At 48.6% G+C, this 24,382-nt stretch overlaps 8 protein-coding genes across 8 annotated transcripts; 2 read left to right on the forward strand and 6 right to left on the reverse strand.

Annotated features, from left to right (window-relative positions):
• Window positions 1–797: 797 nt before the first annotated feature.
• On the forward strand, window positions 798–4,000 carry EI90DRAFT_2969208 (SNF2 family N-terminal domain-containing protein; the record flags this gene model as incomplete). The annotated part of the gene is made up of 15 exons (XM_039055641.1): window positions 798–1,160; window positions 1,278–1,381; window positions 1,435–1,538; window positions 1,589–1,834; window positions 1,890–1,990; window positions 2,048–2,182; window positions 2,241–2,484; window positions 2,547–2,724; window positions 2,775–3,112; window positions 3,168–3,272; window positions 3,324–3,388; window positions 3,449–3,474; window positions 3,537–3,609; window positions 3,695–3,811; window positions 3,861–4,000. The coding sequence occupies 14 exons, from the start codon at window positions 798–800 to the stop codon at window positions 3,809–3,811; spliced, it is 2,199 nt and encodes a 732-aa protein (XP_038919400.1). The 3' UTR covers window positions 3,861–4,000.
• A 24-nt stretch (window positions 4,001–4,024) lies between these two features.
• EI90DRAFT_3046279 (fungal chitosanase of glycosyl hydrolase group 75-domain-containing protein) lies at window positions 4,025–5,640 on the reverse strand. The gene is given in 6 exon segments (XM_039059467.1): window positions 4,025–4,262; window positions 4,275–4,608; window positions 4,680–4,828; window positions 4,883–5,019; window positions 5,238–5,303; window positions 5,416–5,640. 5 exon segments carry the CDS (start codon window positions 5,548–5,550, stop codon window positions 4,475–4,477), a joined length of 621 nt encoding a protein of 206 aa, XP_038919401.1. The 5' UTR covers window positions 5,551–5,640; the 3' UTR covers window positions 4,025–4,262; window positions 4,275–4,474.
• Window positions 5,641–7,799: 2,159 nt separating this feature from the next.
• Window positions 7,800–8,587, reverse strand: EI90DRAFT_2810604 (uncharacterized protein; the record flags this gene model as incomplete). Its single annotated transcript, XM_039053531.1, has 4 exons — window positions 7,800–7,962; window positions 8,046–8,187; window positions 8,353–8,406; window positions 8,446–8,587. Coding segments are annotated over 4 exons (501 nt in total), but the record flags the coding sequence as incomplete, so codon positions are not given.
• Window positions 8,588–8,639: 52 nt separating this feature from the next.
• Window positions 8,640–9,391, reverse strand: EI90DRAFT_3046282 (uncharacterized protein). Its single transcript, XM_039059468.1, has 3 exons — window positions 9,252–9,391; window positions 8,767–9,108; window positions 8,640–8,688 (listed from the first exon to the last, which is right to left on the reverse strand). The coding sequence occupies exons 1-2, from the start codon at window positions 9,362–9,364 to the stop codon at window positions 9,021–9,023; spliced, it is 201 nt and encodes a 66-aa protein (XP_038919403.1). The 5' UTR covers window positions 9,365–9,391; the 3' UTR covers window positions 8,640–8,688; window positions 8,767–9,020.
• Window positions 9,392–10,644: 1,253 nt separating this feature from the next.
• Window positions 10,645–11,427, reverse strand: EI90DRAFT_195447 (uncharacterized protein). Its single transcript, XM_039052374.1, has one exon. It carries the CDS (start codon window positions 11,290–11,292, stop codon window positions 10,822–10,824), a length of 471 nt encoding a protein of 156 aa, XP_038919404.1. The 5' UTR covers window positions 11,293–11,427; the 3' UTR covers window positions 10,645–10,821.
• EI90DRAFT_195426 (uncharacterized protein) lies at window positions 11,428–15,545 on the reverse strand. The gene is made up of 5 exons (XM_039052373.1): window positions 15,447–15,545; window positions 15,245–15,390; window positions 15,036–15,186; window positions 13,421–14,983; window positions 11,428–13,362 (listed from the first exon to the last, which is right to left on the reverse strand). The coding sequence occupies exons 2-5, from the start codon at window positions 15,331–15,333 to the stop codon at window positions 11,563–11,565; spliced, it is 3,603 nt and encodes a 1,200-aa protein (XP_038919405.1). The 5' UTR covers window positions 15,334–15,390; window positions 15,447–15,545; the 3' UTR covers window positions 11,428–11,562.
• A 3,817-nt stretch (window positions 15,546–19,362) lies between these two features.
• On the reverse strand, window positions 19,363–20,058 carry EI90DRAFT_3014291 (uncharacterized protein; the record flags this gene model as incomplete). Its single annotated transcript, XM_039056763.1, has 2 exons — window positions 19,363–19,716; window positions 19,774–20,058. The coding sequence occupies 2 exons, from the start codon at window positions 20,056–20,058 to the stop codon at window positions 19,363–19,365; spliced, it is 639 nt and encodes a 212-aa protein (XP_038919406.1).
• Window positions 20,059–21,459: 1,401 nt separating this feature from the next.
• EI90DRAFT_3287605 (uncharacterized protein) lies at window positions 21,460–24,353 on the forward strand (the record flags this gene model as incomplete). The annotated part of the gene is made up of 12 exons (XM_039067063.1): window positions 21,460–21,748; window positions 21,781–21,847; window positions 21,954–22,182; window positions 22,493–22,581; window positions 22,713–22,799; window positions 22,952–23,006; window positions 23,204–23,264; window positions 23,428–23,680; window positions 23,768–23,835; window positions 23,881–24,011; window positions 24,226–24,258; window positions 24,282–24,353. The coding sequence occupies exons 1-12, from the start codon at window positions 21,610–21,612 to the stop codon at window positions 24,351–24,353; spliced, it is 1,284 nt and encodes a 427-aa protein (XP_038919407.1). The 5' UTR covers window positions 21,460–21,609.
• Window positions 24,354–24,382: the final 29 nt, after the last annotated feature.

A 24,382-nucleotide genomic window follows, 5' to 3' on the forward strand; every position in this document is an offset into this window, starting at 1 on the left:
AGTGCGTAGTTTGAGCACTGTGGTAGGAAATTGAGTTAAGGCGCCGTACAAGGTGTCGGTCGGCGTCAATACATGTAAACAAAATCAGCCTAAACTGCAATTGCGCGTTGTGACCCACCCCAACCTCCTGCAGCAGAAACGAAATACCGTGAAGCGCGTACACGTTGCTGAATAACGAATATCTCTAGATTATGTAAGGGACATCTTTGAGGCGAAACCGTAATCCTGGATCTTGTTGGTATTTATTTGTAACTGTTTGATACAGGTTGTAACTTCGAAAGCAGAATACGCGTTGCTGCCCCAAACACACTGTTATCCTTACATCCAGACATTTATTAACGTGTAGAGCCTACCAACAATGGAATCCTTGTAAGCCTCTTTTCCTGGCGGAGTTTCTTCATTGCTGACACGCGACCAAGGCGCGCCAAGTTCATGCAGGATTCGAATCTTTACCCTGGTGTCGGGGAGGCGCGGCCATCTGTAAGTTTTTATTGTCGATGGATACTTTCTATTAGCACTCAGCATCTAGGCTTCACTAAATCAGAGCGGCTTTGTGTCACAGGAGCCAAAAATAGCCCATCTCAATTCTGACGATGAAGTTGACGCGGTACTCCTCAGTGGATCGCCACGTGTTAAAGACTCCGGACCAACTCCTCAGCTGGAGAGAGAAGACGATAAGCCACTGGTGGTAGAGCGTGTCCCCGCAGGGGGACAACCTCAGGTTTGCCACGTGAAATAGGGGAGGCGGAAATTTTTCTAACCGTCCTCGTTAGCGCCAAGTCTCCGACAGTCCTCACATGTACCTTACGCAGAATGGACCAAAGCCTCTGTTTTCTTCGGGGCCTGTGAAGGCGCTTGGTGGAAATCCGCATCCAGAGCCCGCGACGCTAACTGCACAACTCGAAGACGGGGAAGCGTACAACATTGACTCGGTTCCCGAGGTGTACGAGTTCTCGAAGTCTACAGAGGATGCAAGCAGGGAAATGCGGGAATTTCTTTCCGGTGCCATTGGGGCTCTCAACCTGGATGATGTAGATCCAACGGAAGCTAGGGTCGAAGGTTTTCGCGAGGGCATAACGTTGTTACCCCACCAAGTCCAGGGCAGGGTTTGGATGCGTGAGAGAGAGACTGGGAAGAAATTAGGGGGCATTCTCGCAGATGTAAGTTCTTACGTGGGAAGTAGTTTCTGCTCATGATGCTAAGACTAAGCATTCAAGGACGTATGTTTGGCTATCCTCGCGCCAGAACACCCATCCTGATCATGGTTCCTCCGACAGATGGGTCTCGGAAAGACTATTCAAACAGTGACTCGCATATTGGACGGGAAACCATCTGGTTCTGATCTTGCAAAGGCGAAAAACCTGTATACAAAGGCAACGCTGTGCGTCCTGAAAGCTGTTGTAGATTTTGGGCTTACGTGTGACGGTTTGGCAGGGTGGTTGCTCCAGTAAGTGTCATGCCGCAATGGGCGTCCGAGATCGAAAAAATGGCACCAGGATTGCGGGTCATTCAGCATCATGGGCCAAAAAGGACTGCAGGTATAGAGTTCAGTAGCCTAGCAATCACTACCCCTAAACATGTGCCATAGATCCCAAGGTGTTCGGTACAGTAGATGTCGTCATAACAACTTACACTACGTTGGCCTCAGAACATACCAAGTATGCTGGGACGACGGAATCAGGAAAAAAGAAAGCACTGAGGGAGGAGTCCGATGATTCTTCGGATGACTCTGTGATTGAGGAGAGTATTCGCGCGAAGGCTAAATCCTCCACCAAAGCGAAGAAAGGCCCATTGTGTGCTTTGTTTGAAACTGGATTTTGGCGCGTCGTTTTGGGTATGGTTTCCATTCTATCAACGAGGAGCTGCTATATCAACATTTTCGCCGACAGACGAAGCTCAAAATATCAAAAACCGGTCCACCAAAGCTGCTAAAGCGTGTTTCGATTTAAGAGGAAAATATCGATGGGTCTTGACTGGGACTCCTATCCAGGTATGTCATTCGAACTGGAACTCTCATTCCGCATGTGTAGTCTTGAGTTTCCCTCAGAACTCCGTGGAGGAATTGTTTCCTTTCTTCCATTTCCTACGAATACGGCCTATCAATAACTGGGATACATTTAACGCTCGTATCGCCAAACCAGTTAAGGCCGGTAAGACGGTTAATGCCATGAAGCGGCTTCATGTACGTAGAAAATTTTCTCAATACTTGTGCGCCGCATACGATATTAATGTTCGCTCAGGTCGTTTTGAGCGCAACGATGCTCCGAAGGACAAAGAATCAAACTATAGAAGGGAAACCGCTGCTTGTTCTTCCGGAACGGACTGTTGAAGTGGTGACGTGCGAGTTTGATCCCGATGAGCGCGCATTTTACGAGATGCTGTCGGAACGTGCTGCAAATAGACTGGCAGATATCGAAGCAGGAGGGAACATCAGCGGAAAGAGTTATACTCAAGTGTTAGTCCTTCTTTTGCGCCTTCGGCAAGGTGAGGAGAATGCTGTTATCTTTCGCGGACTTGGTGACTTTGCCTTATTGACCTTCCTTCAGCGTGTAACCACCCTTCCCTGATCAATAAGGATCATCGCAAAGATGCCGCCGCAATCGAATCTAAACCAGAGCGGAAAACGGAGGAAGAGGAAGAGAGCAAGGAAGTCGATGAGCTTGCGGATTTGTTCGGGGCTGTTGATCTTGCTGGTGGAAAGGAATGCGTTGTATGCCAAGTCAGGTATGTGTGATGGAACTATTACTGGACACACAGCTGATAAATCTGGGAAGTCTGCCGAAGAGCCATGAAAGCAACTACTGTGACGAATGCGCGAAAACTGTGGTGAAGGTTGCCAACCGCAAGTCGGTATCAAGACGAGTTGGAGGCCGGGGTGCCGGAAGCGGTAGCGGTGCTGATGTAGTGGGAGACGAGCTCGATTTGCTTCCTTCGACCAAGATCAATAAGGTCCTGGAGCTCCTCGATCAGATACTTGCCCGCACTAGTGGCAAGCTTGACGAGGACGGCAAAAAAATCCCACCACAGAAGACGATCATCTTCAGCCAGTTTACTTCCATGCTTGACCTAATTGAGCCTTTCTTACGTAATGCTGGGATACGGTATTGTCGATGTGAGTATTGCGAAAGCGTTCGACTTGTTGGAGGGATTCTAATGGGATTGTCTAGATGACGGATCTATGCCCCCCGCCAAGCGAGAGGAGGCATTGAACCAAATTCGTAATAATAAAGCCACACGAGTTATCTTGATTTCCTTCAAAGCGGGAGGAACTGGTTTGTTGCGTTAGTTAGAAGAAAAAGCCTATTTGAAATTCATTTTTACAGGACTTAACCTGACGGCATGCAATAACGTTATTCTGGTCGACCTTTGGTGGAACCCTGCTCTAGAGGTGAGGCCCGAATTTATTCCCAGATCTAGACGGGCTGATGTGAATCATCAACTTCTGTAGGATCAAGCGTTTGATCGAGCCCATCGGTAGGACCCAAATTTTCTGCCATGTTGGCATTGGATTTTCTTATTGACATACTCGCCTCCAGCCTGGGGCAAAAGAAACCAGTCTCGATATACAAACTTACAGTGCGGGATACTGTTGAACAGAGGATTCTTCAGGTGCGTTCTCAAAATCACTGTACTTCGTTGTTCCTGTGTCTGAATGCATTGTATTGCGTTGGCACTCTCTTTTGGTGTGTGTTAGCTTCAAGAGAAGAAGAGAGCGCTGGCTGCGGCCGCTCTGAGTGGCGGTAAATTGGGCAAAGGTGGTCTCAAGTTGGAAGAACTTCTGGACCTTTTTGATCGTGCCGATCTTGACTAGGTGCGTCTTTGCCCGTCGCAGAGTTCCTTGCCGTTGACTAGAAACACAGAAAAATTGCAGACTTGCTTAATGCACTGTCGTTGTTACGTTGCGGCATAGATTCCTGCTTCTTGCTCTTTCTTGCTTACAATATGCCCTGTGTATAATCTGGACTATTTAATGGATCGGTAGCTGACGAGGCCAAGAGAGCGGCGATTACAAATTGTGACTCATAGGATGAGGTGACATGTAAACATGACAGTCATCGTGAGTGTACATACAAGAGTACTGCAAGCGCTAAGAGAAGATCGATGATAGGAAAAGAAAGCCCTCTGGGAGAAATGGAATCCAGTCGTGTGTGATGGCACAGCCAACGTACGAGGTAAGTGGAAGGAAAAAAAGAAAAGTAGGATGAAGATAGAAGCAAGCAAGGAAAACTGAAATTGAGAAAAAGTTTTGGCTGCCATCAAGGAAGAAAAGAAAAGAAAAGAAATAGGAATGGCGCAAACTCCCAATGCAGCCACAACCACTCTATGATCCTCCATACTAGTGGTGCTACCTCAGACCGCCCCCCGTACGCATACGCGCCCCGCACTACCGTACTACTGGGGACTAACAGGGAGGAGAGAGAGAGAGAGAGAAAAAAAAAGAAAAGAAAAGAAATCAACAACAACAAATTCCCGTTTAGATCCCAGCGTTATTGACGAGAGCCTTCATAAGTGAATCGCCCATACTGCGAAGTTTTCCGAAATCCGTGATGTAATTCTTGTTGATCGCTGAAGGTGGAAGGACGGCGTCTTGGCCCAGGAAGACGATGTCTAAGGGGGAAAAAAAAATTAAGATTAAACAAGAAGAAAAAAAAAAAGCAAAAACAAAAACAAAAACGCACAAGTAACATCCGCTGAACCATGTCCCTTGCCTCCATTGAGGTTATCAGAAGGGAAACAGGATCTGCCAAGGAGGTACGACGCTTCTCCCGTCACTTCGGGACTATCCCCATTGGTATCTCCAAGGATACCATAGAAGAGTTTGCCATTGCTGGATTCATGCGTCAGAAAAGGCTTCTTTTTTTTGTGTTCAAAAAAGACTGACCATAAAACAGCGGCAACATTATTCCCAGGAAGTCGACTGCTATGCTGAGAAACGAAACTATCTGGAATAACGATCCAAGGTACAGAATATGCTGACAGGGCGCCATAAGTCGTTTGGGGTTGACCATCGGTATTTCCCTGATAATTAAAAAAGAAAATCGTTTAATGATGATCGGAACATCGTCAATTTAGAATATATATGAATGTATTGGCGCCGGCGGGCGAAGGGGAAAAAAGCGGCAGGGGTGGGAAGGTACCAGGGAACACAAACGGAACACAAATGCGGGGTTGCGGAGTAACAGGAAGGAGTAGGAGGATGGTGGGGAGGGAAAATGAAAGGATAAAATCTGTCTTACCGGGCATCGGTAGTCGATCCCATCGCAGTCGATGTCCATATCCGCAGTGAATACAAACGCAGCACCCTACACACACACAAACAAATTAATTTCATCAGTATCATCATCATCAATTACTTCAAAGTGACCCGAAAAATTGCCACAAAAAAAAAAAACAAGTTAATGCTCTCCAACTCACCTTCTTCAAATTCTGCCACTGCGTGAAAATCGTGCTCCGAATGCTGCTCCCCTGATTGATAGGAAAGCTAGGTCCAGATTGAACCCTGAGGGCAGCCGACCCCGATCCGACGGTGTGAAGATTACCCCTTTGCATCGATTGAGCCAACGATTGGAATTTCCCGAACGGAATGGAGGAGCTACCGCTGAACAAGGAAGGGGGTGTTCCCGAACGAGCAGATCGGAAGGAGGCTGGGTGGAAAGCGGGGTCCGAGTCTGTTGGAGCCCTGGGCTCATCGGTGGTTGGGTCATCGTTGCTAGAGCGCTCTTCGTTTGAGATGTCTGCACTAGCGGATGATGAGGGAAGGTCTCGAGGGAGTCTGGCCTTGTTATCACGTTCAAAGTGGCGGCGTCTTTGGCGGGAGAGTTGATAGATCGGGTTCTCGTGAATGGAGTTGTCGGCCACAACGATAGATGAGAGAACGGCAACAAGCATGAACAAAGTGACGAAGAAAGTGGGAATAGCAGCGATCTGCATGATTGTTGGAGCCGGGAGTTGCGAAAAAGGCGCTCTGCGTTTGAGGGAGGTGAGAAAGAAAGCGAAGAGAGATTGAAGGTGCTAGTTGCAAATGAAGAAGGAAGAGGGGGTACAAACTACAACAACGCTTGGCACAGCGAGAGAACGATCAAAGATGGTGGTCTATTTAAGCGAAAGCAAGTCAAGCTGTGGTAGTGGCAGGAAGAACGATCGGTCGGAGATAACACAGACACGTCGGAAACAAGGAAGGAAATAGGGAAGTAAGGAAGGAAAGGGAGAGATGAGGAGAGAGAGAGGGATGAGGGGAAGAGAGAAGATGGTGGTTTGAACGGGGAAGTAAAAGGGAAGAAAAGAGGGTGTTCACAAACTTGAACAAACACCCTAAAAAGCCTCAAGTAAATTACCATAGATGACAACCCAGAATCAAATAATCACATACGGAGTTGCGGTCTTACTGCCCCTGGTAGCAACCAAACCCAACATCATCATCAACAACAACAATAGAAATTGACTTTTTTTTGCCAATCGCTCTCGTGTTGTTCAGGTTTTGTGATTGTGGCCCGCGGCAACGATGAAGATACTAATTTCCGCAGTGCTTCAATTCATAACCGACCTCCCCCTTTTCATCCCTAACAGGCAAGTGATAAACGAAAAAGGAAGAAAAGCAAGGAGAAAAGCACAGCAGGGCAATACAACGAACGAGGGTGGCGCTTTAACGGCGGTTCGTTGGTACTGCTGACCCGCCGTCCAAAACGAACAGCCAGCAACAGCGCTTAATGACGGCGCCATGTGCCGAAGCCATCTTTGTGCACAGTCCATCAATCAGGTTACTGCAGGTTAGTGGCTGAAGAGCACTGCCAGTCCAGATGCCAGTACAGTTGTGATCCGGCGTTGGAACATTAAGGGGCTGGTCACGTTCACCTAAGTATCGGATGCTTCCGAAACGCAAAAATGGAGTTCAATATAACTTACGTAATTGAGACATGTGTTTTCGTTGACACGATATTTGTTATTCCTCGGAGAGGCCAAAAAGCTTAGTGGTTCATATGTAGTTACCAGGAGAAGCTCCCGCGCGCGGAGGCGGTCTAAAACTATGTAAACAAAGGAAGATTCCAAAAACGAAAGGGGAAAGTCAAATCCAGATTCGGAGAGAGGAAGAAGATGGAGAAGTGTATTTACCGAAATTAACTACATATTGCATATGTTGACGTGTCATTTTTCCGATGGATTCGATTTCGAACCTCGAACCCCAACTCGAACCCCACTCTCCGATCCCGATCAATGTCAAGCCCGCCCAGTGGTTCGACCTCGTAAAGGGACATCGACAACGAGCCTGAACGAAGATTAAAGGGAAAGAGGGAGAGAGAGAAGCAGGCTAACGCCTTCAAAATTCACGTGTAAGAGTAAGAAGAGCAGCCAGCTGGCCCATTAAGCCACTCACTTGCAAAAAAACACGACGTGCGCTTCTAACCGCGGAAGATGGATTGTTTTGGCCACGTACACAATCTATACAAGTCAAGGCTCGTCAATGTACGAACTCTTTTTTCCACATGTACAAGCAAGCGAGCAAGGAATTAAGTGGCTCTAACTAGCTATATAAGCTAACTCTACATACATGCCGAGCCCGAAAAGTGAGACAACAAGACAAAACAAACGTCAATGCGTGCGTCTATACAGTGTAAATGGGTGGTTGGAATACAAGCCGAATGAGGGGGCCTAACTTCTCAAACTCAAATTGCGATCGCTGTAGTTGTTTGGAACGCCCGAGTAGTGGACGTGTTCTCCATCAGCGTCGACGAAGGTGGACTAGGGGACGTGGACGATGCAGTGATTAACCGAGGTAACATCGCACTCTTCGCAGGATCATCCCTCCCCCTCCCCGCCCTCTCCAGCTCCCCATCCACTAGTTCATACGCGGGCCTATAAACAGACCAAGGCTCCCCTTGGGCCCCATCTCCCTCCCCGTCCCCCCGCTTCACAAGGAGCGCCGGATTCCGATACGTATTATACACCGACCCTAATGATGTATACCTGCCCAATCCAAGCGAATTAATGATGTTGTGGCAAATAAATAAACCCATTGCGCGCGAGTTCAAAGTGGATTCGGCACGTACCCAAGGTCGTACAATGAGCAATACGGTATCTCAAAATACCGAAGGAACGCCCAAACATCATGATATGTCCAATTAATGATAGGATGAACCCTTTGGAGTGCTGGCCAACTTGGATCCGTGGGAGTCACGAAACTCAGCTTGGCTGGGAATGCGTTCGCCAAAAATAATACGGATGGACGGCCGGCCATGCCAAAAAGTGCGAGTTGCCACGATAGATAGGAACGTGAAGGTGGAGGCAAAGCCAACGAGAGCGAAAAAGGAACTTGATTTTAGAACCAATTTTTTGCTAATTTAGATCACCACTTACCTCCATGAGGATCGTTTCGTCTCGTGCCGATGAACATAGCTTTTACACCCTTCCCTGGCGCCTTAGCACCCGCGCCGCCACCACTACCGCTACTGGTACCAAGATACGTAGCAAGGGCATCCTTCATTGACCCATCCATCCGTACGAGTTCAATATCATACGCCTCTACGCATTCTTCAACGAAATTCTCAACTTCTTGAAAGGGTTGTTCACACATGACGTACAAGGAACGTATGAGCGGTCGGCTAGTATCTAGATTATGGAGAATTGGGCGAATCGGAATGTGACCAAGGGAAGTGGTGGATGAGGAAGGTGAGGAAGAAGATGTGGCTAAACCTGAAGAGAACGAATGATGGTGATGAGGATGATGATGCAAGTACGGAGTTGTGGACGCCGCGTAAGTGCAATTATTACCGTTGGGGATGCTGTGGTTAGTGGCGAGAGCAGCCGCGGTGGTGTTGCATGAATTTGATAACTGGTTAGAGTACTTCCGATGATGGTAAAGTCCACGACGGAGGAGCACAGCGGCGTAAAGATGCAGAAGGACGGTGCCTGGATCGATAAATGAGGTAACAGATATCGGTCCGGAACGAGGTGGCAAGGAAGCAAGGCGGCGGCCACGAAGACGAGAATGAAGGAAGGAGGTGTATTGCGTTAGTGCAACTTTTTCAAACCCAAAGATAGGATACAGCAAGATAAACGTATAACCACGCACAGTCCTTCCCTCCATTGAAACTAATCGCCAAATGTTCAATTCTATCACACCATAATACACCGGGGGGTGGAAAGTAGTTCCGATAGGAAATCCAAAGGTCAACGGGGAAACGATATCCGGAATGTCTTGTTAGCCACAATGAACCCAAAAAACCCCGCGGATGGAGCGATAGCAAATCACATACCCAAATTCGTCGATAGCGTTCTCGATCACTTGGACTGCTTCTCTTACAGCAGGAGCCAGTGGGTCGTTAGAAGCCAGGAAGTGATACACAGCATCAGCAGCTTCCGCATTCATCTTTGGTTTTCCCTCTCTCTCTCTCTCTCTCTCTTCTTCACTCTCGCGTATCTGTGTGTAGGACGAGTGAGAGCAGGTAGGTGTACGTGTGTATGTGGCTTTTGGCTGATTCGACTTGGAATCGGAATAACGTTATATATGTAACTGTCTATAGTCGTGGTAACAAACGAGGAGTTCCAGCACAGATGCAAGACGCCACGAATAACGACGATGGTAAGGAAGAGACCAAAAAGCGGAACCTCGACTGTGATGAAGAGGAAAGGCCTGAGTAAACCCGGACTGTTAGCTGTGGGGATTCCCTTTTCTATCCCTGCAGATGGATCCTACACGTGATCGGATAAAATGATAACACGTCCAAGTCCGTGAGTCCGGAGATGCGGGTTCAAATGATTACTTATTATTTAGATGCTCGCAAAGGATTGGAACACTAGTAATTCATCATATATTTCGGGGGTAACGATACGTCGATCACGGCAGGGGAAGAAAGTCACCGTTAAAAAAAAATCTTATGTGCTGCAATCCTTCCGCAAGCGCACCTATGTACTAGACGGCCTTCAACGACGCCAACCATCATCCACCGGCCGAGCCGCCGTGGTTTTTTTTTTGGGTTGCACAAAGTGGACTGCACGTCAACACTGTTTAGCCGCAAGAAATTTGGGAGAAATCTCCATGATCATCTCCCGATGTTCGATAACTTCCGTGCCCGACGTTCTAGCTGGGTGAAATCCATGGAAGCCACATCTTGATTGATTTTGTCTCTTCGAAGCAGTTGCGTTCATACGGCCCTCTCCACGGCTAACTACGATCTGTTGCTTATTGCATCTCAGCTATGTGGATATCATATAGATGGACTCGCGCGGGCAAGCGCACGCACCAACTAACATGCCTTAGTGTCTCTCTGGCTAGTATGACTCATGATTGTATGATGAGAACGAATACCCATTTTCTGTCTGCCATGGGGATCCTTCACCCTCCCGGTGCGGAACAGGCGGTCCTCCAAGTTTTTCGTTTCTTCTGTGCCGAGACGTTCCTTCCCCTTCCCACAATCGTACGAAACATGCGTTTCCGCTGAAATCATGGACGGCCATTCTTGGATGAAGTAGTTTCAGAAAGCGTGATGGTAGTAGATCGAAGGCATAGCCCCCGCCTGGACTTTTGATGAACTGATGTTTACTTAACCCGCTCAGTCCGTCTTTGGAGTTGATAGATGGTCAACAATGACATCACATTGGATCGCACAAGACGAGCCCTGCCCCAGACCGATGCATGTGTCCAATTTTTAGCCGTGAAGATGCCACGCAGACACATACGCAAACATGCGGACTCCATTATCGCCTTCCACGTTGATGACTCAGCCATCTTCACCAATGCAAACTACATGGAACTGGCCATCTCAGGATTATAGCGTCGTCATCGCGAAAACCCTATCGGTTGAGTGAGGCTAGAGTCCCCTGTTTTCACAGCGGAAGGTAATTGCAAGAATCGATGTGACTATAAGATGTGGAGACCGAAGTCCTACATAATCCATACAGATATGGAGTGCTGCCAAATGTCTGGGCTAACATCACGACTAGGCAATGCAATTCTCTATACACACTGGCCCTGACAATCCTTTTCGCGGCAGGACAAGTGCTTGCTAACTTGGCTCTCCCAGTTCTGCTCGACATGGTGAATGATTTTGGGTTTTCTGGCTGATCAAGTGTGCGTCTCGGGGAGGAGTGATGGGGATATGACGATGGTGAAGCAGAGTTCAGCATTGTGGGCCTGTATTCGAACTTGGACGATTGTCCCGAACTGATATACATATTGCTCCGGACGCTTGCATGGGACTGATGACATGCTTGCTTCTTGCGTCTTCCAAGACACATATGGATGTGGTGCATGGGCAACGCAGGAATATCATAGTTAAGACTTGTGTGCATAGGCATCAGAGTGTTGGGAATGAAGGTAGTGATAGTAGGATAATGGCTCTTGACCTACATAAGTGCGTCCACACAGCGCCCTAGGCATGAAAACGGGGAGTCTGCATTACGAAGGCCACACCAAAAACACACGATGGCGGGTGAGTAACACAGAGCGAACGACAAATAGCAATGTAATCTTCAGTGAAAGTTAGGGCCTTGGAGCCCCGCACGAGCTGGGGAGGTTGCAGAATGATCGTGCCGAACCCGGAGTGGATGATATCAGATAAATGACAACTACTGGCACAGGAGTCTGAGCCTTTCTTCATTTATGAGGAGCGCCTCGGAACAGCGTCCAAGATCGTCAAGTAATATTTCAAGACTCTCGAGCGCTCGAGCGAAATCCGGGGTGTGCGATGTCGGTTCAATGGCAACTAGCTCACGCCAGAGCTTCACACGTTCTTCATTCACAAGGAGTGCCTCAGAATGTCGTCCAAGGTTGGTGAGCGATGCATCTAGACTTCCAAGCGCTCGAGCCAAATCCCGGGTGTATGATGTTGGATGGGCGGCAACCAGCTTGCGCCAGAGCTGCACACTTTCTTCGATCACAATGAGCGCCTCGGAATGGCGTCCAACTTTGTTGAGTGATACAGAAAGATTCCGGAGCGCTCCAGCCAAATCCGGGGTGTATGATGTTGGATGGGCGGTAACGAGTTCATGCCAGAGTTTCACACTTTCTTCCATCGCTGTGAGCGCCTCGGAATGGCGCCCAACTTTGTCGAGTGATACAAAAAGACTCCGGAGCGCTTGAGCCAAACCCGGGGTGTATGATGTTGGATGGGTGGCAACTAGCTGACGCCAGAGTTCCACACTTTCTTCAATCACAGTGAGCGCCTCGGAATGGCGTCCACTTTTGTTGAGTGATATTTTAAGACTCTGGAGCGCTCCAGCCAAATCTGGAGTGTATGATGTTGGATGGGTGGCAACAAGCTCACGCCAGAGTTTCACACCTTCTTCGATCACCGTGAGCGCCTCGGAATAGCGTCCAACTTTTTCAAGTGATGCTTTAAGATGCCGGAGCGCTCGAGCCAAATCTGGGGTGTATGATGCTGGATGGGTGGAAACCAGCTTGCGCGAGAGCTGCACACTTTCTTCAATCACAGTGAGTGCCTCGGAATGGCGTCCAACTTTGTCAAGTGATGCGTTAAGCTTCCGGAGTGCTCCAGCCAAACCTGGGGTGTATGATGTTGGATGGGTGGCAACTAGCTCGCGCCAAAGCTTAACACTTTCTTCATTCACAAGGAGTGCCTCAGAATGTCGTCCAAGGTTGGTGAGTGATGTGTCTAGACTCCCAAGCGCTTGAGCCAAACCCGGGGTGTATGATGTTGGGTGGGTGGCAACCAGCTCGTGCCAGAGCTGCACACTTTCTTCAATCACAGTAAGCGCCTCGGGGTGGTGTCCGACTTTGCTGAGTGATACAGAAAGATTCTGGAGTGCTCCAGCCAAATCTGGGGTGTATGATGTTGGATGAGTGGCAACGAGCTCACGCCAGAGTTCCACACTTTCTTTGATCACCATGAGTGCCTCGGAATTGCGTCCAACTTTTTCAAGTGATACAAAAAGATTCCAGAGTGCTCCAGCCAAATCCGAAGTGTATGATGCTGGATAGGTGGTAACTAGCTCGCGCCAGAGCTTCACACTTTCTTCATTCACAAGGAGTGCCTCAGAATGTCGTCCAAGGTTTGTAAGCGATGTATCTAGACTCCCAAGCGCTCGAGCTAAATCCGGGGTGTATGATGCTGGATGGGTGGCAACTAGCTCACGCCAGAGCTTCACACTTTCTTCATTCACAAGGAGTGCCTCAGAATGTTGTCCAAGGTTGGTGAGCGATGCATCTAAACTCCCGAGTGCTTGAGCCAGATCTGGGGTGTAGAACTCTGGGTCCGCAGACACAAGGCAACGGCATAGTGCAACTGAATCACTTGCCATCTCATATGCCTCCTGCAATCTTAAAAAGAATGCAAGATTTCTCCTTACATTGCGTAACACTTTGACCAACTCGTGAATGACTTCTTCGGAGGTCCGATCAACGTTCAACTGAATGGAACATGAAACTGAGCAAGAGCCTCAAATGATCACTACTGATGATTCATACCTTGGCCCATTCAGGGAACAATGATATACTAATATACCTTTCCGTCCTCACACAGACTTCCACCCAGCGCGACATTTGCTCATTAAGGAATGCATGAATAGGCCCATTGGGTGCCTCCAGTGGCTCCTGAAATTGGCTGAGATGATGGACGAAATGCCGACATGCATAATGGACATGTTCGGACAGCACCTCTTGAGGAATGGGTGGCAGCTTAGCTTTTTTGGATAAGTCCTCAATCAGCCCTAAATCCTTCATAGTGGGAAGATCTTTATTCAAGATTTCGATGCAGCGCAGGGCCACTCTGTCATTCTCCCTCCTCGCATCCACTCCAAATCGACCAAGTATGGGCGATTGTGGATTGACTCGGCCCGTGAGAAAGTCACGAACGGATTGGTGCAGAATACGAATTGGCTTGTCAGGATCCCTTACTCCTGAGACGAGAGGTGCAAGCTGAGCTAATGTATATCGGATGTCCGACTCCAGCAGTGGTGAGAGAATAGCACCCCAGGCCGTAACAGATGGTGGCTTCTGTGCGATTAGAATCGCTCCCATCACGATCGGGTAGTCATGCACGAAATCGTCATCCTTCCAGTTACATTTCTCCAAAATACTCGCATACAGCCTATCCATCATTTCCTCAGCGGACGCCTTTGATCGGTTGAGATCTTCATCCAGCAATTTCTTCAGCATCTTCGCAGCATCACTGCCGCTGACCTTCATGTAATCAAAGACAGTACTGATCCAAATGAACAAGCCGCTCGCTCGCTCCCGTATGCTTTGGACTAATGCATCTTCTTCCCCGATTCCATCTTCCAAACCAGGATGCACATCCTTCAGTTCGTGTAGTTGTGATCGGATGTAGATAGAACAGTCATGCATATTAGCATCATCTGAAAGATCGATGGTGAGGCGATCGATAGGGTAATTAGGTGATAGGAAACGATCAACGAGGTCAAATTGTCTCGAAGTGAGAAAGAATTTGATGTTAGGTGGTAGTTTTGGGACTGCTTTCCGAAGTATATCGGCAAGACGTGGGAATGACTTTGTGTCGCACTCATCTAACGCATCAATAATAATCACCATAGGACGGTCAGACGAGGATGTCCTGGAACGGAGAGGTTCAGCCACTAGTTTCTCAAATTGCATCGCGAATTGGGCAGTCGAGAGGGCTGGGTCCTTCTGAAGAGCGGATATGAGGGAGGCACGGTATGCAGCGTCATTGGTTGCCAGAGATCGAGCCATGCCGCTGAAGAGATGGTCCGGCCGCGACTGCTCGCCTGCTTTGAAAAAGAAGTTTGATGATGATATATTTTCTCTTTTACACTCCGCTGCGATTGAGAGCGCAACAGATGTCTTGCCCGCACCAGCCACAGCGGTTAGCAGTAATACACGATTCTTGCTATCCTCCGTGGTACGACACCACGTCATAATATGTTCGATCAGATCAATCCTAGTGTCTGGCAGGCACGGTTGAGTTGAATCGTGATGGGGAACAATGGGATATTTAAGTTCATTTAGAACTTGATTGTTTGCTATTGCACCAAGCATCAAGTCTGACTCCAGCTACGATAATGAGATCAGAACAGAAACATGACCGGGGATCAAACGGAACTACCTGGAACATTGCCAAGGCTTCGCCAAAATCTTTCTTTAAATCCTCGAGCCTGCTGGGGTTCTTCATATGGGAGAAGAAGTTGCGGATACCAGACTGTCTTTCCATCTTTCCACCCAATCGACGGACTTCAATTTGAACGCGCTCCAGTGCCCTACAAATTACTTATGTTATATAGCCGCAGTGGCTTGCGTAGAGCAGATACTACTTACTCGCTCAGCTTCTTGACGCTTTCAACCCACGACTTGGGTTTTTCATTAGATTCATCATACGAACCGATGGCTGCAACCACATTGATCATGGCGTCCCCGATATATTTTCCAAAATGCTCCAATTCTCCCTTATTTCCCCTGAAGTTCTACACAATGCAGATTGTCAACTTCCATTCCAGGATTGATATAAATTACTACGAACTCTGATTTCAGTGAGGATGAGGAGTGCGGCATTGGTGGCAGCCTGTAGGGGGGGAACACGCCCGACGCAGTATTGACGGCGGTGAGAACCGGAATTGCAACATCGCCTCCCACGGCGAGGAGATTATTGACCCTCTCCTTCAGCGACATGGTCAATAATGGGTGGGAGAAAGGGTCGGTTGCGCAGCGAATGGTGACGCTCAAGTAGAGGCTGCGCAGTTCACGGCCATGAGATCGCGGCAGATTCCATCCTCTTATGCAGAACCAATTGAGAAATCGATCCTGGCCGCTTACATCCATTTACCTTGGTTCTACTCTAGGTTCGCTACGGGAGATTTGGTGTAAAGTTCGGCAACAGGAGCGGATATTCTTCGGTCTTGCAGGAAGGCCAGCCCCAAGCGCACATGGACTGCTGCATGTTCGCAAAAGTGTATGGTGATGCGCACAAGAAGGGGAGGATTAGCACTACCACCGCAGCTAACGACTTTGCCGTGTCACTGTGACCCGGATGAAGCAGGCAGGCCTGACACAAGTAGATGAATTTGAGAGCTTATTCTCTGATCAGGACTCTTACGTGTGGATCTCAAGTTGGTTGCACTGAATTTGAACACACCTCCAGAGGCCGAACCTCGCTGCCGAAAATTTTGTCTATGGGCTCACCACGAAACGACGATGAGATGAAGAATACAGCAGGACAGATGAGGGTCCGAATGGGGCTGCACTGCTCCGGATTTTCGGTGATCCAGCTCAGTGAAACCCGTGGAAGCCCTATCATGATCATATGCAACAAGCGAATATCTCACTTTACAAATACAAAACAACTATCAACCATGCCGTAGTCTAACCTAAGAACCCCCGACGACGCAAGCTCTCTGTCACATCCCAAAACGCTCTGGTTGTATGACATGTTACGTCAATATCTATCACCCTCGAAGCTTCTTTCATTATTCTCTAAGTCCGAAACCTCGCAGAACATAAGTACTTCCTCGATAGGATCCTGCTACTTCCTGTCTCTTCCACGGGGATCCCCAAGCACGTTGGCTCGATCCCAATCCCCACGGCTCAAAACAACTCCTGCATATGTTGGGTCCACCGTTAATTATAATGATAATTTCATCGACACGCAATTGTAGAACATTCGAGTGTTCACACCACTTGGGAATGGCTTGCATTGCAAAGGAAAGTTTTTCTATCCGCTCCTGTCTTGCGCAGACATGCAGATGTGGGCCGCAAGCGACACAATTTCTCAGTGGTTGATTACGCCTAAATTCGCAGCCATGCTCAGGCGCCTTAGATCAAATGATACGCTCTGATGGATCACAGGCTGAGCGGATGCATGCAGGAGTATAGTAGCATGTCAGGATTTACGCGACGTTCACGTTAATGACCACTTCTTCTCGTGCCGAAATCGGCATAAAACAGCAATGATCGGGGTCAGCGAGTCGAATTAATTCACGAGTGTGCAAAAGGGTAGATCCTTTCATTTTCCTCCAACGATGATATTACCTTCAGGATCGCCAGAACCAACTGTCTCCCTCTGATAGGCAGGATCCCAGCCCCTACTAAAGCAGATCCTTCTGAGCAACTGCTTCCCTTCTTACGTTTTCCCTCCGCGCGTGTCAAGATGCTCCTCGTCCTCGTCCACCCGATGAAATCATGATCGGACGAACGTAATCGATCTCATTGGACTTTGATTGAACTTGACGAACTTAAACCCCTTCGCAGTCCGGCTTTGGATATATCGCGACTCGGATAATTACATCACGTTGAAGCCATACAACGAAGACGAGGCGAGGCTTCCACTGTGCGTGTGTGTGCGTGCGTGTTCTGCGAAATAGATACATGAAAATAAAGTAGGAAATAACCGACCTCCTTCGTCCCAGATACTCCATTGACAAGTCGCTTTATCGATATTCCCGTTGCCACTGTGCTCACGGCCTCTGGGCCGATGCTTGTGTCCAACCTTCAACATTCAAACGTCGCGTGGACATATATGCACACAGGCGAAGCCCTCTCAGGGCAATGGAGCGATCTGCCACACTCAGTTCAAAGGCAGCTCGTCAATAGTAAAAATCACCACTCTCCAATTTCTGGAAAGCCCATGATATGAAATTACAACCAAAAGGAAAAAAGGAAAAGGAAAAGGAGTCACATCCCATTTCCGTAGAACGTGTGTTCAAATTAAGACTCGTCTTGCCCCATTTCACATTCCGGGTCACCCCACCATTCTATCTTTCTACGCGATGCATTGGCGGTGGGCTGAAAGTTGAGAGGTCCGTGCTTACAGAGCCGACGGCGAGTGCTTGTGTGACAGCATCCATAATGTTAGATGTCCATCTAAAAAGGGGGGGAAATGAAAGAAGTAGAATCACCTACGATCCCAAAGCTCGTCTCGAGTCCACTTCGGCATCATCATCCTCAAAGGCAAGATGCCAATGACTCCACTTCTGTCCAACACCGAATCGAGTCACCTGAAAATACCACATGTTCGACGCGAGCACCTTTCTTCGTCAGCAGCTCCTTTGAACGCGTCTATGGTACGCTGTGGGGGAGCAAGGCACTCGTCGGTTGGACGGTCTCCACACCATGACTTAGAGTCTTGACAGCGAATGTGAACCGCAATGAACTAGGCAGAGAGTAGTTACGTGAAACTAAGTTCCTAGCGGCTTAAAGTAACGGCTTGTTGAGGTGTTCATGTCGCGCCACGTTTCGTCATCCAGGACTCTAACTCCATTCAAGACCTCCACAAACGCCAACCCTGCATAGAAAATGTAGGTCATACGGATGAGATGCTGTTATGGGAGCAGATGCTAAAACAACGAAGTTTGTGACGTTCGTTCAAATGCCAAGTGGACCGACCTCTCGTAAAAAGTTCATGATTTTAGCGAATCATGCGATGCGCCTCTCATCCTCAAACGTGCCTTGTGAATACATAAGACCTAAACAACATTCAAATTAGTCATCGCGTTACCGAAGCCCAGATTATGCACCAGATATAGATGTCCGGGGAACCCCCCCCCCCGGGAGGCTCGAATGAGTCTGCATGATGTGATTGTATAAAAGGGATTTTAATCCACATATCACGGTGCAACCAGTGAACTCACCGGTGGACAGGACATCCGTAAAGCTGCTTCATTTGCTTGGGCGTGCCTTGTTTCTTGATTTTGCGCACAAGTAATTAGCCAGATATCCGTTGACCAACAGCCCATGACGTCGACGTGCTCTGATTCCGGCGTCTTCGCCTCCGACTAGTCCAGTATATGCCATTTCAGTGAGGTGGCACCAAGCGAAGTAATATCAAAAACTTGATTGAAGTATATCTTTAGGGTTCGACGTGATGAGAAAAGGATGAAGACGGAATAATCAGGATTCGATCGGCCATTACGGCGAAGCGTGTCAAGTTCGTCTTCCATGTGAGTGAGGAGTAGCGATTGGGTGGGAGGGTGGTGTGAAAGCGCACAGGGCCGTAAAATCGATAGCTAACGATCGTAAGATTATATTGTAACGCCACCGCAGGACTGGGTATAAATGTTTCACAACTCACTGGATCTAGCGATGCCCCCTTTCTGCAAGAGTCAATCACAGGATTATTAGTCATCAATCCGGCCTATCGTAATGGAATTGTCATCAGGCCTTCTGAGAAAAAAAAGAAAGGTGAGGCACGCACACCCACCCGAGTCATGATCACGGATGGACAGCGTTGGGTGAAGGAAAGAGTAAGATTTTGTCTTAAAAATATTACTTGGCAAGATGAGACGTTGCATCCTTCTGCTTTAGGGGTGTTTCAGCCAAAAAGATTCCCAAGCGCTCGAGCCAAACTTGGGGTGTACTGTGTCGGATGGACGGCAACTAGCTCGCGCCGGAGCTTGACACTTTCTTCAATCGCTGGAAGCGCATCGGAATGCTGTCCGAGTTTTTCAAGTGGCGCAAAAGGATTCCCAAGTGCTCGAGCCAAATCCTGGGTGTGAGATTGGATAGAAAGCAACTAGCTTGCGCCAGAGTTTGACAATTTCCTTGATCACTGCGAGCGCCCCGGGATGCCGCCTGAGATTGTTGAGTGTTACGAAAAGAGACCTGAGCGCTCGACCCAAATCAGGGGTGTATAAGGACATTGGGTCCTCAGACGTAAGGTGACGGCACAACGAAACCGAATCATCTGCCGACTCATACGCCTCCTGCAATCTCGAAAAGAACCCAAGATCTCCGCTCACGTTGCTAAGCACTTCGACCGGCATGTGAATGACATCTTTGGCGGTCCAATCAACGCTCAACTGAAGGAACATGAATCTGAATAAGAACCCCAAATGAACGCTACTGATGATTCGTACCTTGGCCCATTCATGGAACGATGATATGCTGATGCAACCTTCCACCCAGTACATTATTTGCTCGTTGAGAAATATGTTAACAGACCTATTGGGTGCCTCCAGTGGCTTCCGAACTTGGGTGAGATGATAGACGAGATGGCAACATGCATAATGGACGTGTTCCGGCAGCGCCTCGTGAGGAATGGGTGACAATTTGAAGTGTGGGAAGAAAAGCCCCTCAGTCAGCTCTAAATCCTTCACAGTGAAAAGATCTTGGGTGGGTGATTGTGGATCAATTCGGTCCATGAGAAAGTCGCGAAAAGATCGATGCACAATACAAGGCGGTTTCTCTGACTCCTCGACTCCTGAGGTGAGGGGTGCAAGTTCAGCCAACATTTACTGGACGGATGATTTCAGGAGCGGTGACGGAATCGCACTTCTCTAAGATGCTCGTATATAGCGCACCCATCATTTTCTCAGCAGAGACCTTCAATCGGTCGATGCTGGGATTGAGGAGGTTCTTTAGCGTTGTAGTAGGATCGCCGCTGGCAACTTTCACGTAGCGAAAGACGTTTACTGATCCAAATGAACAAGTCGCACTCCAATATGCTTTGGACCAATTTATCCTCGTCCTCGATTTGACCTTCCAAACCAGGATGTGCATCCTTCAGTTCGCGTAGTTGCGAACGGATGTAGATAGCGTAGTCATGGACATTAGTATCGTCTGAAAGGTCGATAGGGAGGTTATCAATAGGGTAGATGGGTGATAGGAATCGGTCAGCGGGATCAACTGTCTCGAAGTGACAAAGAGTTTGATGTTAGACAGTAATTTTCTTTTCGAAGTATATCGGCAAGACGGGGAACGCTTCTGTGTCGCATTCATCTAACACATCGATGATGACCACCGCAGGACGACCAGACGGTGATATCGTGGGACGGAGAGGCTCAGCTGGAATTGCTTCACGAACGGGGTAGTCGAAAAAGCTGGGTTCTTCTGAAGAGTCGATACGAGGAAGCTATTTCCTCTAACACTTGGGGCTAGATGGAGCATGGACGGATGCCGCGAGGCAGGGGCTGAAATCTACTTGAGTAGAGGCTGCATGGGATCCTGCCTAGGGCTGAAACAAGTGGGTCAATTTTTTTCACTTGTGAACTTCAGGCTGTTCGTGCAATCATTGATGGTGTAAGCGAGCGCATTGATCCAAGTTTATCGCGCAGTTCGCGAGAACGGAGTCCACATTCGCCAGTGTCTCACTTTCGAAACCGGGAGAGGCTGATGCACGATTTTCTGGTAGCTGTACCCGATTCTTGTGTCCTCCCAACGATCAGATCAGAGTGCTGCCGATCCCAACCATACGCTATTGTGCCTACCGCTAGTCCGCCGATATGTCATAATTGACGGCGACTGAATCCTTCCAGCATTAATCTGGACGACAACTGTTGGGGAATGGCCATTAAAAATTCCTCCGTATCATGTTGACAGACGAACATTTGCGCAGCGATCGATCCGGATCCGTGGCAGGGCCCACCTCATCAATAGTGTGAGTTCCACATCAGGTCCCATTCATGGTCAGCAGCGAACAACGCATTTCGCATTAATAGGAGTTAGAAGCAAACGAGAAGAACTAAATATTGGTTTCATGCGTGAAACCATGGGAAATGATGAATGAATGCCGCGAAAACGGCGCAAGGACGGCGCAGGGAAGCACCATATTCTGTGTCTAATAGTTGATGCCTTTCCAAGGTATAAATATACACAGGAAGAGTGCAGCCGCGCTATAACGTCCTGACGGACTCGGAGTTGCGTTGAGTCCGCCATTCTGGTACTCCGTGCTGATTGAGAGCTCGAGGAGCCAGATGGGATGGAACCATCGCCAGCTGCACACGCGCTGGTGCTCACGCGAGAGTTGCCTGTCGGTTCGGAAGTTTGGTGGCGAGATGAATGGGGAGATCAGACGATGCGGGAGCGCAGTAATTGAAGACGTTGAAGTCGGTTGTAAGTCATTAAGAATAAAGCGTACATCGAAGACCTCAGAATCGGCTGGAAAGGAAGATCCGCGGACGAGGGCTACATCCCCATTTTGGCGGGATATCGGTAGGAGATCGATCACGCAAGCTGACAGAGAAGAGACGGAACTCCAGCATGAGACCGCCATGATGAACACAGGAAGCCCTTGACTGTGAGGTTTCCCCATAAACAGACAATGCGGGTTGAGCAAAGAAGATATGCGAGACACAGAATACCCACACCGGATTCAGCTGCAGAGAGAACCACCCAACGGAACAATACAATTGGTCGTATTGTTCGGTGGCAAGGGCGGGCATATGCAAGTTGATCTCAAGGCTCTGACCATCGAGGGCATCGGAACAATGGGAGCTTACCTCTATCCCAGGAATACTAAAAGCAAAGGCACCCAGAGTGGGAATGCAGTCAATTGTTGAAATCATACTGCTCACAATGAAATATGCTGATCGAGATAGATGAGGCAGCTTCGCAGCATCTTCGGTGTCACTTCGTTGGCCGAGTAGCCTGGGCCATGACCGGAACCACAATATTCTGGTACAACAGCATACTGAGATATTGATGCTTTGGAGAGAAGCCCAATGAGAGGCTCGTCAATACAAGATAGGGTTGTTTGGTCGGTGTGGTCGGTGTGACGGGGTCCTCTGGATCGTGGTGTCTGGGCTTAAGTCATGTCTGGGTACATGTTGATCATCGTATTGAACGTGTGTGATTCAGTGGGCCGCCGTCATCGCCATCGAGAGGAGTATTGCAGGGGGAGGGAACACTCAGGAAGTCAGCAACAAGGAATCCTCAAGGCGAACACGGTGAGCAACGTTTTGAGCCCTCAGGTGCAAGTGTTACGGGAGGAAATCCGACGAGTAAAGATGTTTGTTTTGGCAAAGTGAATCACACCTATTCTCCCGCAACTCATCTACTTCGGACTTGGAACGTCCAGTCCTGATTTTTCGGATGTCCAGTGGAAGAAACAACCCATTCAAGCGGCATGCCACGCGCCACGCGCCACAACGCAGCCCAGGATCGTGTGAGCAGCGCCGGTTGGTGTGACAAACAGGGGATTGCGTGATGTGATGAAATTCGAAGGATGTCGACCTAGCCACTGTAATTAGCTCACCGAAGGACGCTTGACTTGGGTCGCTTCTGGAAGATAGAATGATCTCCCGAATTTAGTAGCAGGGCTTGGGAGCGCACACGCGATATCCGGCCGGTAGATCTCCCATGGATAGTCAAGGTGAGCGGCACTCAGGGACCCAGATATTGGATAGAAAAAATTGAACAGGAGCGACTCGGATGAAAACATTCGCAAGGTATCCATTTCCTCCATTATTTGGATTGGTAGCGTCGAGTTTCAGCCTCTTTAGCCAAGATTTCGTGTTGACACCCATGCATTCTAGCCTGTATCGCATCACACTGGTATGCTCTAGGCAGTCAAGGACCACGCTGGCATTTTTCCATGAGCATAATGAACATTTCGGACAACGCCAGAGAGGTAAGCAGGCCCAAGAGTTACTTCGACGAGCGACCCACGAGCAGATGCTGCCAACTCTCAGTTTGTTGGCAGGATTCAGACGTTGATACTAGTAGCATTACAGAGGGCATCCCATCTCTTGCCGAAAGCGCGCAATGTAGTCCTGATTAATTTATCATCACAGTCAGAGTGAGTAGTGATATAGCCGGACGGTATGGCGGTAACATCGCACTATGGATTTCCAATTCCTACGATGGACGACAGATGCTGTACAGATGTCTGATAGGCTATATTGGAAGTGTTTATGGGAATGACTCAAGGGGAGGTGTGGTTGAGAATTGTCGGATCATCGGGCTAATTCGACGTTTCGGACTAAAGTGCGGAGACGCAAGCCCGGATATGAACTTTTATGCGGTATGGGCCGCTGGAGTTAGCACGTGGGTGTTGCGTTGAGTTCAGTGAATCCGCAGGCAGGATCCCAGCCTCTACTAAAGCGTGAATCCGGGCTAATGCTGGTGATGCAGAGTGAGCAGCAACACTACATACATAGGCAATGGCTGCAAGAACCATCCTCACGGCGGAGGCCACGGAGGTTAGTAATCTCGTCAGCATGTCGGGGAAACACTAGCTTCTTCAGGCAAGGAAGCACTTGAAGCCATATGGAGCAATGGGTTCCATGAGGTAACAGATCATTGGTGGTGCAAGTGGTTCAAGTCCGTATCGGGTGGTGTGCAGCTGAGCAAAGAAGAGGAACATGCAGGCCACAGTGTCTCACTTTTCGGAACCATTTGGTCAATGAGTCTGATAGCTTCACATGATTCCTGCGCTGCTACATTGAATTTACTTCCAACGATCGGATGAGACGCCGATCGCAATCAATCCACCTCGTGTCAACCGCTGGCTTGCTGATATCCTATCAATTGGCGGTCACTGAATGACATTTTGCGAGGCAGATTGTTGGTGAATTTTCCCCGCCGCGCAGGCATGCATGGCCGTTCCGGGTTTCATCGATCATGTAAGTTCTACACCCGATCTCAGGGATGTTCAGCAGTGAACAAGACATTTCGCAACAGGAATCAAAGGGATGATAAATATCAGTTTCATGCGTGAGACTACGAGACAATGGGAGTGAATAAACA

This window comes from Cantharellus anzutake (genome assembly GCF_015039405.1).
Source record: "Cantharellus anzutake strain C23 chromosome Unknown EI90scaffold_11, whole genome shotgun sequence".
Taxonomy (NCBI): Eukaryota; Fungi; Basidiomycota; class Agaricomycetes; order Cantharellales; family Hydnaceae; genus Cantharellus; species Cantharellus anzutake.

Bases quoted from the DNA above. Each gene is read 5' to 3' on its own strand.
- EI90DRAFT_3046279 (XM_039059467.1), bottom strand. From the start codon at position 5,550: ATGCAAAGGGGTAATCTTCACACCGTCGGATCGGGGTCGGCTGCCCTC. The intron at 5,304-5,415 runs GTGAGTTGGAGA...GTGTGTGTGTAG, and splicing joins AGTGGCAGAATTTGAAGAAG to GGTGCTGCGTTTGTATTCAC. The intron at 4,829-4,882 runs GTCAGTCTTTTT...GCATGAATCCAG, and splicing joins AATGTTGCCGCTGTTTTATG to CAATGGCAAACTCTTCTATG.
- EI90DRAFT_195447 (XM_039052374.1), bottom strand. From the start codon at position 11,292: ATGCCTATGCACACAAGTCTTAACTATGATATTCCTGCGTTGCCCATG.
- EI90DRAFT_3046282 (XM_039059468.1), bottom strand. From the start codon at position 9,364: ATGAATGCGGAAGCTGCTGATGCTGTGTATCACTTCCTGGCTTCTAAC. The intron at 9,109-9,251 runs GTATGTGATTTG...ATGGTGTGATAG, and splicing joins AACGCTATCGACGAATTTGG to AATTGAACATTTGGCGATTA.
- EI90DRAFT_195426 (XM_039052373.1), bottom strand. From the start codon at position 15,333: ATGATCAATGTGGTTGCAGCCATCGGTTCGTATGATGAATCTAATGAA. The intron at 15,187-15,244 runs GTAAGTAGTATC...AGTAATTTGTAG, and splicing joins AGCGTCAAGAAGCTGAGCGA to GGCACTGGAGCGCGTTCAAA. The intron at 14,984-15,035 runs GTAGTTCCGTTT...TCATTATCGTAG, and splicing joins AAGCCTTGGCAATGTTCCAG to CTGGAGTCAGACTTGATGCT.